Source organism: Micropterus dolomieu, linkage group LG05 (assembly GCF_021292245.1).
Source record: "Micropterus dolomieu isolate WLL.071019.BEF.003 ecotype Adirondacks linkage group LG05, ASM2129224v1, whole genome shotgun sequence".
NCBI lineage: Eukaryota > Metazoa > Chordata > Actinopteri > Centrarchiformes > Centrarchidae > Micropterus > Micropterus dolomieu.
In genome coordinates, this window is record NC_060154.1 from 26,729,742 (window position 1) to 26,743,066 (window position 13,325).

The 13,325-nt window shown below is 40.3% G+C and overlaps 1 protein-coding gene across 1 annotated transcript in view; it reads left to right on the forward strand.

The window, feature by feature from the left end:
* Positions 1–506: 506 nt before the first annotated feature.
* Positions 507–13,325, forward strand: part of atp10a (ATPase phospholipid transporting 10A) — a gene marked incomplete at its 3' end in the record, with an annotated part of 31,326 nt that continues 18,507 nt past the window's right edge. The window contains 9 exon segments of the mRNA XM_046049503.1: positions 507–1,348; positions 5,855–6,059; positions 7,118–7,203; positions 9,210–9,316; positions 9,407–9,538; positions 9,741–9,871; positions 11,468–11,720; positions 11,824–12,041; positions 12,122–12,316. Coding sequence (XP_045905459.1) covers positions 924–1,348; positions 5,855–6,059; positions 7,118–7,203; positions 9,210–9,316; positions 9,407–9,538; positions 9,741–9,871; positions 11,468–11,720; positions 11,824–12,041; positions 12,122–12,316 — 1,752 coding nt within the window.

A 13,325-nucleotide genomic window follows, 5' to 3' on the forward strand; every position in this document is an offset into this window, starting at 1 on the left:
ACATAAGAGGAATTTGCTGTGGTGATAAGGTGCTACACGTAGACAAACATACAGTCAACATAAATAAATATATAAATATATAAATATGGAATAGAAGAACAACGTTGGTTGATGGTTTTTTACTTAGTTTCATTAATGCATCTAAAATAAATAAATAACTAAAACGCTACAAATTTATATAAAAAATCTATTGATTTATCTTACATCAATATTATTATTATTATTATTATTATTATTATAGTATAGTAATACTCAAATTGTACATTCAAGATTCTCCATCACAGACAGACAATACAAAGAAAAAATAAGTGTTTCTTTTCAAGTGGTATAACTTATTTTTCTCTCATCAAACAGTTTAACTTTTCTAAAAACTGCAGACACCTACAGTGTCGATATTTAGTTGCTTCCTGTGAGCCAGCGTAAACTCCAATAACACCGCGTGGCACTTGGAGACAGAAAAAACCCAGGTTGGATCGAGGAGGGGCCTGCGGGTCAGATTTCCAGAGAAGCGCGACCCCTGACCCGTTGACGAACGTCCTGTTTGTGCGCAGCTGCGCGCGCCCGCTGGTCTATACACACAACACCAGCACGCGACCGCGGGCAGAGGCCGATCCACGTTGTCTACAAATCATGTGCCGAACTGTGGGAAGTCCAAGTTATGCCTCCCCACTACCTCAGCATCCTTCCCAGCAGTGAGGGGAAAAAAAGGAGAAGCTAAACAGGCAAAAGTTTTCCTCTGGCTCGCGAAAAGAGGAGTCGACATGGATGAAAAAGAGCTGTTTGTGTGAATAAACGAACAGGACTGGCGAATAAAACACTCTTCCCACGGTAAAAGAATGATAACATAGCTAGCCCTTTGTGTTGTTTTGTGTGAGAGGACACGAAAACCTCAACTGTGGGAAAGTTTGAAGCAGCGGCTGGCTATGGCGCGGGAGAGCGAAGACCCGGGGATGGCCAAAGCTTCAAAAGTTAAAAGGCAAAGAAAGAAGAAAAGCAAGGAGAACAAAACCAGGATTGTCCACGCAAACATACTGCACGCTCACGCCAAAGGAGAGGAAAACCCAAACCGACACTATGCAAACAACAAGATCAAGACGACCAAATACACTGTGCTGTCTTTCCTGCCAAAGAATCTTTTTGAACAGTTTCATAGATTTGCCAATGTTTACTTTGTTTTCATCGCTTTGCTGAATTTTGTTCCAGTTGTCAATGCCTTTCAGCCAGAACTTGCTCTGGCTCCTGTAGTTTTCATTTTGTCTGTCACTGCCATCAAAGACTTATGGGAGGACTACAGGAGACACAGGTCGGATAAAGAAATAAATCACATGGATTGTCTGGTCTACAGCAGGTAAGTTGGGCCTGAAAACCAGCAGCCAGCTGTTGCAAAAAAAAAAAGACTTGTGTGTTTAGGTATCCCCCACCCCAAATCAGAATTCATGGTACAAACAGTCCTCCCACTCTGCTACACACATTCACATCAGCTGATGGAAGCAGATTGTTCCAGACAAAAAAAAAAGCAATCAGATACATTTTCCTTTCTTGCAAACTTCCTCAGAACCAGCTGACAGCCTTTAGGTTTGTGGGTCCAGCATGGTGGGAATATAATGTAAGGCATCTGAGTTAAACCCGGAAAACACACGAGGAATATATAGCCTATCACATGTACCATCCAGAAGTCCAGAAAATCTCCAGTTTGCTGCCCACCTGTCTGACAGAGAGGTGTGAAGCCATTTTGCTGCTAATACGGATGTTGCCTTAGTGCTGTCATTGTTAATCGTGAGTCGGAATGTTACCTGACAACCTGTTTCTCTCCCAAGCTTTCTCTACTAATAACTGTTTTCCTGAGCCTGTGTGCACGGTATGTGTTTTGCTAATGAAAAGCAGCACTGTCTTCCCTGTACAGAGCATAAGTCATGGTAGTCAAAAGGCTCAGTGTGTAGTGGCTCCACACTTTTAGCCAAGTCTTCATGACCCAAGTTGTTCTGTGAAGGTTGGACATAATTGAATTTTCTTCTGCCGTGGCAGTATTGTGCAAAACATCCCCTTTCTCAGCCGAGCATCAGCTGACTTGAACCTACATGGCAGCGGTATTTCATTTTTCTCAAGGTTAAATATACAGTGGCTTTAACAATCTGTCACTTTCTGTCTCTGGAGAACTTTTACTTGCAGGTGAACCACAAAAGAATTGTTTTCCCTGATAAGTCTTATCTCCATACAGACACTTGTCACATGGCACAGCAGAAGAAGCTTGTATTTATGATATGGGAAATTCCATTTTTCAAAAAGGCTCATATTTACATTAGTTTAACAATTAAGTGTGTTTGTTGGAAACGGCCACGTGCTGGTAAATGCTTTTTTCCATTTATCATGATTTACTTTTGAGGATTCATCCTAAAAAAATTTAGATTTTGAAGTGGCATCAGGTATTTGCACTAATAAATTCAATTTACTGGAATGTAAATACTTTGCTCTTAATCTGCTTTACACAGTGCTAACAACATCCTCTGGTGCTGTCCAGATGCTCTCTGGACTCCAGGGCTGGTATTTATCAAGCTTCTCAAACTGCCAATTTAATTTTAAGTGCTGAGAATTCATGAAATTTACTCCTACTTTCAAACTTTAAGTATAAGCAAGTTGTCAAATTTGTTAAAGCTAGGAATCACTCTTACACTCCCAGTTATTTATTATTAAGATTGCTTCGAGAGGTCTCTCAAGTGGTTAGGAGTTGCCAGTAGGGGCTTGTGATGGCACTGTGGAGACAGAGACATGCACAAATATTTCAGGAGAGGAAGAATGTTTCTGAATTATTTGACGACGAGTACTTAAGTAGACGGGGTCGGACAGTGCAGTTGGTGAGGGACGTCATCTCACCACTGGCTTGCAATACGTTTTCAGCTAAATTGAAGGTTGAGATGACGCTTTGTTTATTTGCCACAGGAGAAATGCAGCAATGCTGATGATTTGAGGCCCGTCACAACCATCAATAAGTCAAATTGTCATGGAAACAATAATGGCACTTCACACACAGCTCCACACGCTGTCACGCGTTTCATCGATTTCCCAACAAAACCCCCCGTAATCCAACAGAAGTAAACACAGTTCATGCAAATAGCCAGCTTCACAGGAGTAGAAGGTAAAATTTATGGCACTCATATAAAGATCAACTTTTTTATCTTTAATTTCTAATGTGTACGTAGCCGATGTACATAATGTATTCTCTCAAATTCTCAAATGTCTGTTCTCCATTCAATGTGAATTTATCTGAGAACATACTTAAATAAGGAAATCTGTGATTGGTCCTTGCCTACTTCGTCATCCAAAATCCTGTTTGCGGCACAGCAAAGTCGAGAATCAGCACTAAGACTGACACTTAAGATTTAGTCCTACACTTCACTCAAATTAGGACTATGATGCTTTAGAACTAACTTTTGAGCACAGCTTTGAGCCAAGAATTTTTTTACTCTTAATTCTTAGCAGTGTTCTTATGAGTAATTCTGAGAAGCTTGATCAGTACGGGCCCAGGTCTCTGCACGTCTAAGCTGCTATATGCTTCCACGACTGGAGAGTTAGTTAATGACTTGTATGGGCCATCTTTTCACTGCTCTATTTACTGTAGATCTTTAGTGGTCACGCACAAAGAATGGAGGATTAATTTCACGTTTAAGCAGCGCTGAAGGACAGACTTCTGACTGCCAGTAGACAGAAGCAGAAATAATGAATTTTCATCAGACTGGCCTCGTTACGCTTTCTTTGTTTGTCTCAGAGAATACTTCTGGTGTGTTTTATGTAAATTTAGAAAAACAAAAGATGAAACAGTAAAATAATATAGCATTTGGATAATCTTAATGCCAAAGGCGCAGTGCTGCTGTGAATTTCTCCCATTCAGGATTATAGCACTCATTTTCATTTAAAAACGTGAGTTGCTGTGACCTTTTTAAACAAAGATCACCAGTAAGGAGAGCGCTCAGGGGTATTTCCAACAACATTTACCAACAGACTTGGTATTCATAGAAGCACTATCTTGGTATGTTATGGTTACAGTTTGCTGTGTACATTTAATAAGGTGTGAAGTCAAAGAAAACATAAACCATGCGCTCATTAGAATTACTCAAATAAAATGTAAAATCACCTCCATGTTTGCCAACATTCTTTCGAGATTTTTATTTATTTATTGTGTTTTAGTTCTTGGTGATTTATTTCTCATCACCTACAGCATCTCCCCATCATATAAAAATGTTCTTTGTTCCTTTTCTCCAGACCACACGTGTTGTACTCAGCTCACCAGTGGAAACTGAATATTGCTACAGCTACTAACATCGATTAATCTGCCGACTATTTTCTCAATTAAGTGATTGATCTTTTGGGCTATAAAAGGTCAGAAACTAGTAAAAAAAAGTCCATCACAGTGTACCAGAGCCCAAAGGGAGGTTTTCAAATTGCTTTTTTGGTCTGGTCAACAGTCAAGAGAGATTCAATTGACAATAACGTAAGACGAGGAAAGGCAGTCAATTCTCACAGTAGAGAAGCTGGAAGCATTAGATGTTCAACATTTTAATGTGGATAATTGAAATAATTGCCTGAAGATTTGAGTAAAAAAATATGATGCTTATTTATTAAATTTGAGCCTCTGCTTCACTGGGCTTCAGGGCTGCAGTTATTGTCAAATAATCAGCCAATTATTTTATTGATTAATTGGTTGGATAGTCAGTGTCAGAAACTTTCCACAGCCCAAGGTGATGTATTCAAATTGCTTTTCCTTCATATAAATGCCTTACACCTTGCACTGAGACTACTTTTTCTACAGTAGTGAACTTATCGAGGACCACTTATTTAACCGTTCTGTGTTCTAACTTTGGCAAGTCTATTCTTTGTCCTCGGGCTGTTGATCCATTTTCAGGCAATGGATAAAGGGAAAAGGGGACTTTATATATGTGTCATAAGTTTTAAGTTTGTTATTTGATCTTGTTGTGTGCAAAACCCGTTTGTCCAGTGTAGAATAAAAAGTGCATGGAAGAAGTCTGAATACCATGCAGACCACGTGCATTTCAGTGACAAAATTCAGGTAAAGGAATGTTTTTATATACTCGCCTGCGAGTCATTTATGCCAGGGGGGTTGTTATAAATAAATAAGTGTTTGTTTCCCCTTACACTTCTCGACTGTTGAGTTTTGCTTGGAAATGGTGCATTATTTAGGATATTTGCTACCAGAAATATCACAATGTTCAGAAATGAGCCCTAGTCACCATTAGCTTAGTCTTATTCTCTGTCCATGAGTGTTTCTGCACTTTGATGGCCGAGAGCGCAGCAAGCTGTGCTGACATCATTTACAGTATCCCAACGTAACACCACAAGCTCATTTGTGGTAAGAAGAATCAGTCTGTTGACACGGACTAAAAATAGGAAACTCTGGTGAGTTTTTCTGCAAACAGAGACAATGTTATGTCATACAAGTGGGATCATTCCTCCTTAGTTGTAGAGTCATGTTTGTTTAACCCTTAAAAAGGTCTCAGCTCATCCACCTACACCCCAAATCTGTGTCTAATCCAATAAAGACGCAGAGTTATGTTGCTGCTTAGTTACATTTTGAACATGTTTTATATTTTGATGGTCATAGTGAGGAAGAATGTGTGAGGAATATCTCTGGCTAGGTGGAATTTGGAAGTTTGTCTCAGCAGCTTTAGCATCACAGACAGGCTGTCCTCTTGTAAGTGTAACAGATCTGTTGTCCCGGACAGATAAACGGACTTTGAGCTGAAGTTTCTCTTTATAGAACCACCAATTACTGAAAACAATGCCTCCACATCTTCCACCCTGCAGCTTACACCAGCCGTTTGCCCTCTCATTGTTCTGGCAGAGCGGAGGGACGCTACGTGGAGAAGTACTGGAAGGAGGTGCAGGTGGGAGACTTCATCAGGCTACGATGTAACGAGATCCTCCCCGCCGACGTTCTGCTGCTGAGCACCAGTGACCCTGACCGCCTGTGCCACATCGAGACCGCCACACTGGACGGAGAGACTAACCTCAAGCAGAGGCAGGTCGTCCGCAGCTTCTTTGACCTGGTGAGACTTTCTGTTTCCATCTAGGGCTGCAACTAAAAATTATTTTCATTATCGATTAATCTGTTGATCATTTTCACGATTAACTGATGAGTTGTTTGATCTATAAAATGTCATAAAATGGCGATCAGTGTTTCCCATAGTCCAAGATGACGTCCTCAAATGTCCTGTTTTGTCCAAAACCCAAATATATTCAGTTTACTGTCACAAAGGAGCGAAGAAACCAGAAAATATTCTCATTTGAGGAGCTGGAATCAGATAATTTTTTTCTTAGAAAAATGACTCACAAATTAAACAAATTATTGATTATTAAAATAGTTTGACAATTAATCAACTAATCGTTGCAACTCTGTTTCCATCTAATTGGTTCTGCGTCACACAAATTTGGTTTCTGTTTGATGCTTTTGGAAGCAAAAGTTCTGAGGTTAGACACTAAACACACAAGTCTAAAACTACAGTACTTGTGAGTTAAAGGGTCTTTGCGTACACTGTGCGGCCAATTAGAAATGAGCATTTACCTATATAAAGACGATAAAACAAAATATTGTATTCTGCATTTTGAAAAAAGTTTTGTGTGTAACCAAGTAACAAATACCAGTTTTGCTCCTCAGCAAAGCTAAATGTTTGTTATATTTTTGTTCATTTTGATAACCAGCTAATCATTAACTAATGTATCTAGTTAAAATGTGAACATGTTAGTATATAAAAAAAAATTTAAGATTTGGTTTCTTTTAACAGTGAAATACCATTATATATTGAATAATTTGGATGTTTTGCCTGTTTGTTAAATAAAATCACCTCAGGTCATTTAAAAGGGGTGGATAATGGAATACACTAATAGGACTTCACTTCATATAAATAAATATAGATAGGTATGGCCACCCTATTTATATTTATGAGGGTAGGCTAAATGTGACAAACAACTCCTAGTGTAACACATGGTATTGTGTTGTCACATGTTAGTCAGAACTGAACGGGGTACCGTCCATTTTTAATTGGGTAATTTGGTCAGAAATTGGAGCCGCAGCCAGAATAATCAATTGTTTGTTGTCTGTTTGCAGGATTGTGACTTTGACCCCTTGAAGTACAACAGCATAATTGAATGTGAAAAGCCCAACAATGACCTGAACAGATTCCGGGGCTACATGTGAGTACTCTCTTGTGTGGCCAGCTTTGCATGGTATGTGGTTGGTGTGCTGCCCACCATGTGGCGGTAACTGTTTTGAAACCCAAGATGCTCAAGTTTCTTATTTGTTAACTCACATTAAAGGTTTCAAGTTTCATTTTCATTTCACTCTGAATTAATTCAGTGACATTTTGTGTAATGTTAAACTCCTAAATGGAAATGTGAAGTTGCGGTTTGTTGACAAGCCAGGAGTTTCCAACTTATAATTATGACTGAAACAGTTTTTCCAAGGCAAGATAACGATTTGCCTTCTTGGGATGTGGTTGCAGAGTTTTGCCCATTTGACCATGCATATTTGTAGACATATGTGCTTCCTCTGAAGCAATACCCACACAACCCTGTCAGCTGATTTCTGGAGCTGTAGTTCCTAGACCTGTATGAAAGGTAGCCAGCTTGAATATTTAACAACACGTGATTGTTGCATTTATATGTCTAAATAAGTCACCATAAACTTTTTTTCACTTTGTCGCCTATTGAAAGTCAACGTGGGCTGCCTGGCAACTTCACGGTGATGATAAGACTCCAGAAAGTCACTGCACCCGGCCAAGAAGTAGCTCCGCACACAACCCACCATTAAACCACAAATTTTTACATTTTACATTTTTGGTTTAAACAAATGAGGTAGAACATGTTAATCAGTGAGCTTTAGAGGTGCTGGAAGGCAGTTACCTTCTGACAGAGACAGGCTAGCTGTTTCCCTCTGTTTCCAGTCTCTATGCTAAGCTAAGCTAGCATCTGTTGGCTGTTTTATGTTTATTTTACAGACATGCGACTGGTATCGATCTTCTCATCCAGTCCTGGGCAAAAAAGCCAATAAACACATTTCCCAAAATGTTGGACTTTTTTGCTTTAGCATAATCATGGTGATTCTTATCAGTGGGGTGCAGCATGTTTGATCCCTTCTAGAGTTTTCAGAGGTGCCAGGTGTGCCTGCTCTTGTGTTGGCTAAGTTTGTGTGCGGATGACGATACAAAACGTACAGTAAAGCGGTCGGACTGACCCGCACTCACATGATTATGACATTTATTCTTAGCTCAGAAGGAGACCAGATGCTGCAGGTATTCAGTTGCCAGGCTACGCCGGAGCACAGGGCACAGCAGCGGAGTTGGAGGCGTAGGGGGGTGGGCAGTTGTCTCAGTAGTGTTTTATTACATTACAGCCAATGGCGCAAGTCTAATCTCACCACCTTTCTGGGAGAGAAAGCACTCTGTGTCTCACAGGGTTATCAATGTCTTGGACGGTGTGTGAGCTATGGACCGGGAGCTGTGTGTGAACTACAGCTGCTCGGCGCTCAGGGCCACTGTTATTAATCTATAATGGTGGTGACGTGTCAGTCGCCCTGCTGTCAGAGGCCAAAGGATGAACATTCCTGTTGGTAAACATGCTGACAGTTGCGTGACTTTGAAAGAAGCTACAATAGAGATGATTAAGCGCTGCATCCATCTAAAGGTTATGGGGCTGTTTAACTAACACACTTGTAATCCTTGATTTAGTAATGGGATTAAGGCTGACATTAAAAGCTCAGCCCTCCTCCACAACAGGCACATTTGTCCCTCATTTAATACAACTAAACATGCATCTCTTGTTTAGTTAAAAAGCCTTTTCTATGAGGGGTTTGAACTTCCTTGGTGGGCTAGCTAAGAGCTGAATTCAGCCTTGAGTATGACATTGATTACTCTAGATGAGCCTGACAAGCTTTAAACTTAAAAGTTGAAGTGAGATACATCAAAGGGAATTTGTGCTGAGATAAGGGCTCCTGGTGATGGGAGACCATGATGCTTTAAAGCGTGATTGACTTGAGGTGCTCAGCAGAATAAACTTATGTTGTCTTGGAGGCTGTGGTATAAAGAGATACTCTATCTCTCCTTTCCTGTATTTATTATGTAAAGACATAACTATGATAATTTTGCCTTTGTTTGATAACATGAAACAGCAACTTCATTTTTATGCATCTTCTAACCTGACAGAATCCATCGAAGTGGCAGAAGAGATGCACTTTACAAAGATAATCTGCTGCTGAGAGGTTGCACCATCCGCAACACAGAAGAGGCTGTGGGAATAGTCATTTACGCAGGTTAACCCCCAAAATAACCACGTTGTCAGCTGTCACACTCTGTAATTGACCTCTGACCAGCTGCTGCTAACACGCCGTATGTCTTTGCAGGTCATGAGACCAAAGCCATGCTAAACAACAACGGCCCGCGCTACAAGCGCAGTAAACTGGAGAGACAGATGAATGTAGATGTGTTCTGGTGTGTCATCATCCTGCTGGTCATGTGCCTGTTTGCTGCTGTTGGTACGTAGCAAGTTCATAAAACTGTTCTTTTGGAAAATGTTGTGGTTTTTATTGAGAATTTTTATTTAAAACCCTTATCTTTTATTATTTATTGTGAAAAAGTAAAGAAAATCTACTTTTGGACCACCTTTATTGTGCTTTTTATTTATATCTTCTCATTCCAGTGTTTTTATGAGTTGACCTTGTGGTGGTGTTGTTACAGGTCATGGGCTGTGGATGTTTCAGTACGGCGATAAGAGGCCTGTGTTTGACGTTCTTAGTCCAGAGGGGACAGACTTATCACCGATCATGTCAGCTATTTATCTCTTCCTTACTATGATCATCGTCTTTCAGGTACGGAACAGAGAGAAGCTTAAAGAAACAAAGGCACAGATGGAAGATAAAAAAAGACACACAGTACCACTAAATGTTTTATCCCACTGCACAAAAGCATTGCTGTAAATCAAACCATTGGCATTAGTTATTTCAGCCCCCCTGGGTGTGTGACCTCTAGATCTTGATCTTTACATTTAATCTGGAAAAAGCAGCGAGGAAGCACTTGCTTCATACTGCAAAATAATCTTTATAATACAGGATCAAACTAGGAAAAAGTACACCCTGACAGCTATTGATTCATTTGCTTTGGGTTGTTGTTATGGTTTGTTATTTCTTGCACTAGAAAATGTCAATGAAAATGTCACCGTGTCCTGTGTCAGATGTTGCTGCTAGTTCCCTTGATATCGCATAGCTTGGAAATAAACGAGAAGTCAGTGAAGATAGCAGTTTGGTTACTCTGTACAAACAGTAACTGTTTGAGGTTGGAGACCAGTATCACACTTTCAAATAAACACATGACTCTGTTGGCATCCAGGCACAGGGAGAGTGTGCAGGCTCCCAAAAGCTGTGACTCATTTGTCCAGAACTGCTTTCCAGAAATGTTGCCTGTAAATGTCTCACTTGGGATTACATTTTTTTCAGACAATCAAACATATACCAGTACATATTTACTTTGACCTATGGAAACAGTGATTCCCAACCTTTTTTTTGTCAGTACCCCGCCAGCCTTGTCAGAAGAACTCAACTTCATTTATCCATTAAGCTAACTATTTCAACTATAAATCTATTCAACTGTTTTAGCCATTTAGCTATAACTGTTACATTATTCAGTTACTTTGCTACCTATTTTGACCATTACTTTTAGCTAACTATCTGTTTTAACTGTTTGTTCATTACTTATAGCTAACTATTTCAACTATAAATCTATTCAATTGAACTGTTTTAGCCATTTAGCTATTACAGTTAACATTATTCAGTTACTTTGCTACCTATTTTGACCATTTTAGCTAGCTATCTGTTTTAACCATTTGTCCATTACTTTTAGCTAACTATTTCAACTATAAACTATAAAAAACTATAAATTATGTTTAGCATCTGTTTTAACTGTTTGTTCATTACTTATAGCTAACCATTTCACCTGTAAAGCTATTCATTTTAGCTTAACCGTTATTACTTTGCTACCTTTTTTAACCATTTCTTTTAGCTAACTATCCGATTTAACCATTTATCCATTACTTTTGGCTAACTATTTCAACTGATAATCTATTAATTTGATCTGTTTTAATAATTTCTCCATTACTTTTAGCTAACCCTTTCAACTAATGCTCACTCGCTAACTAGTTTTCCCACTCGCTCTACTTGTAGTGTCCAGGTGTTGCAGTTGACTTAATATGTGGATATATTTTTTCAAATTGTGATTTATTTTTTTCAAATTGGTTGAGCTACTTCATAATCTTTACACAAACCCCCAAGCAACTGCAGAAGTACCCTTGGGGTACAAGTTTCCTCAGGTTGGGAATCTCTGCTCTAAAATGTATTTTCTTTAAATTTCTCACAGTAGTAGGGTGGAAAAACTGATAACCAGCTCTACCTCTTCTCTCTGTCCTCTCCTAGGTGCTGATACCCATCTCCCTTTTTGTGTCGATTGAGATTGTCAAGATCTGCCAAGTGTACTTCATCCATCAGGACATGGATCTGTATGATGAGGAGACAGACTCTCACCTGCAGTGCAGAGCTCTTAATATCACAGAGGATCTTGGCCAGATGCAATACATCTTCTCTGACAAGACAGGCACGCTGACAGAGAACAAGATGGTGTTTCGCCGTTGCACTGTGGCAGGGGTGGAGTACTCCCATGATGCCAATGGTGAGACAAGCCAGCAGACACATACTCCCTTACAAAAACAGCTAGAAGTCATTACCTTTTAAAGTCACTCTTAATGACGTGTGTGCGTGTGCATGTTATTCAGCTAGAAGACTTGCTATGTACCAGGAGATGGATTCTGAGGAAGAAGAATGTACGTCTCATGGTGGCACCCTGCCCAGGCGGGACAGTGTGACCAGCCACCAGAGCACCCGGGTGGTGCTACGCTCCCAGAGCACGAAGTCCCACCGCAGGACGGGCAGTAGGGCGGAGGCCAAGCGAGCCAGCATCCTGTCTAAGCACACGGCCTTCAGCAGCCCCATGGTCAGTGCACCTCACTGTCACGCCGTCCTCGTACTCTGTGCTGTGTGTTCTCCACTGATAAACCCTCATCTGTCCTGCAGGAGAAAGATATCACCCCCGACCCTCAGCTCCTAGACAAAGTCAATGAATGCAGCAGTCAGATGGACTTCATGCGCTTCCACAGCCAGCCCATGTCCCAGCTTCCCTCTGATCTCGCTGACATCATAGATTTCTTCATCGCTCTCACCATCTGCAACACGGTGGTGGTGTCTTCGCCCAACCAGCCCAGACATAAGGTAAAACCTTCAAGCCTGTCAAACCTTCTTCTGGTCAATAAGGGGTTGCCTTTTACCATTTAGAAATGATTGAGACTTGATTGAGGCTGCCAGATAGTTGATATTTATTGCGTTCATTATAACGTAACTATATTTCAAGCACATATTTATGTTTCTTAGTTCAGTGATCCTGGTTTAGATATTTGGAGACAGGCGGTATGACATGCAGTGGGTCCTTGCCCTGTCTCAGGGACATGCATAATTATTAACAAACAAAAACACATTTCTGCTAAATTATCATTATGGTCACCATAGGATAAATCTGGGCCTCTCTAATGTTGCACAACATGGGAGTAGTTTCCATCTTTTAACAAAAAGAATTCAATGTCTTGCATGTTTTGACTACTTTTCCTATAAAAAAACAGTCTCAAAAGCACAAAAAACCCCCAAAGTCTCATTTTGCACGTAGCTTTCAGTGTTTTGCTGCCTGCATCTTTGATGTGCTCGGTCCACTCGCAGTTGTGTATCCGTGTTTTGTTTTGTTTTGGAGTGAGCCTGGGAGTGGTTGTCCTGTTCAGAGGTGATATCCTCTCCTCGCCACACACTGTGCACTAACACAATCCTGCAAGTCAGAGGCACAAACCTGTTTGGATTAAGCTTCACAAAGTGACACATTATTTATGTACTCTGTGTTTATGTGTGGAGGTTATCCGATACGATGGAAGGAGATGTAAATCTGGGCAGAACTACTGGCTTTGATAATGTCTCCTTTCTGTTTCTTTTTTTTGTTGTTGTTTGTGCTTTTTCGTCCTTTGGGCCAATATAATTGTTCACATTTGATTATGAAGCCCTTGCTGCTAACTTGGTACCTGAATGATTTATATCTATATATGTGTACAACTGCTGCCAGGAGTCCTCAAAGTGAGTCACTCCCTCTGCTATTGTAATGCACCACCTTGGGATAAAGGAATTGCTAAAGGATAATGGCCAGGAGGTGCATTTTCATCAGTACTGTAGTCTTCTGTGCCAC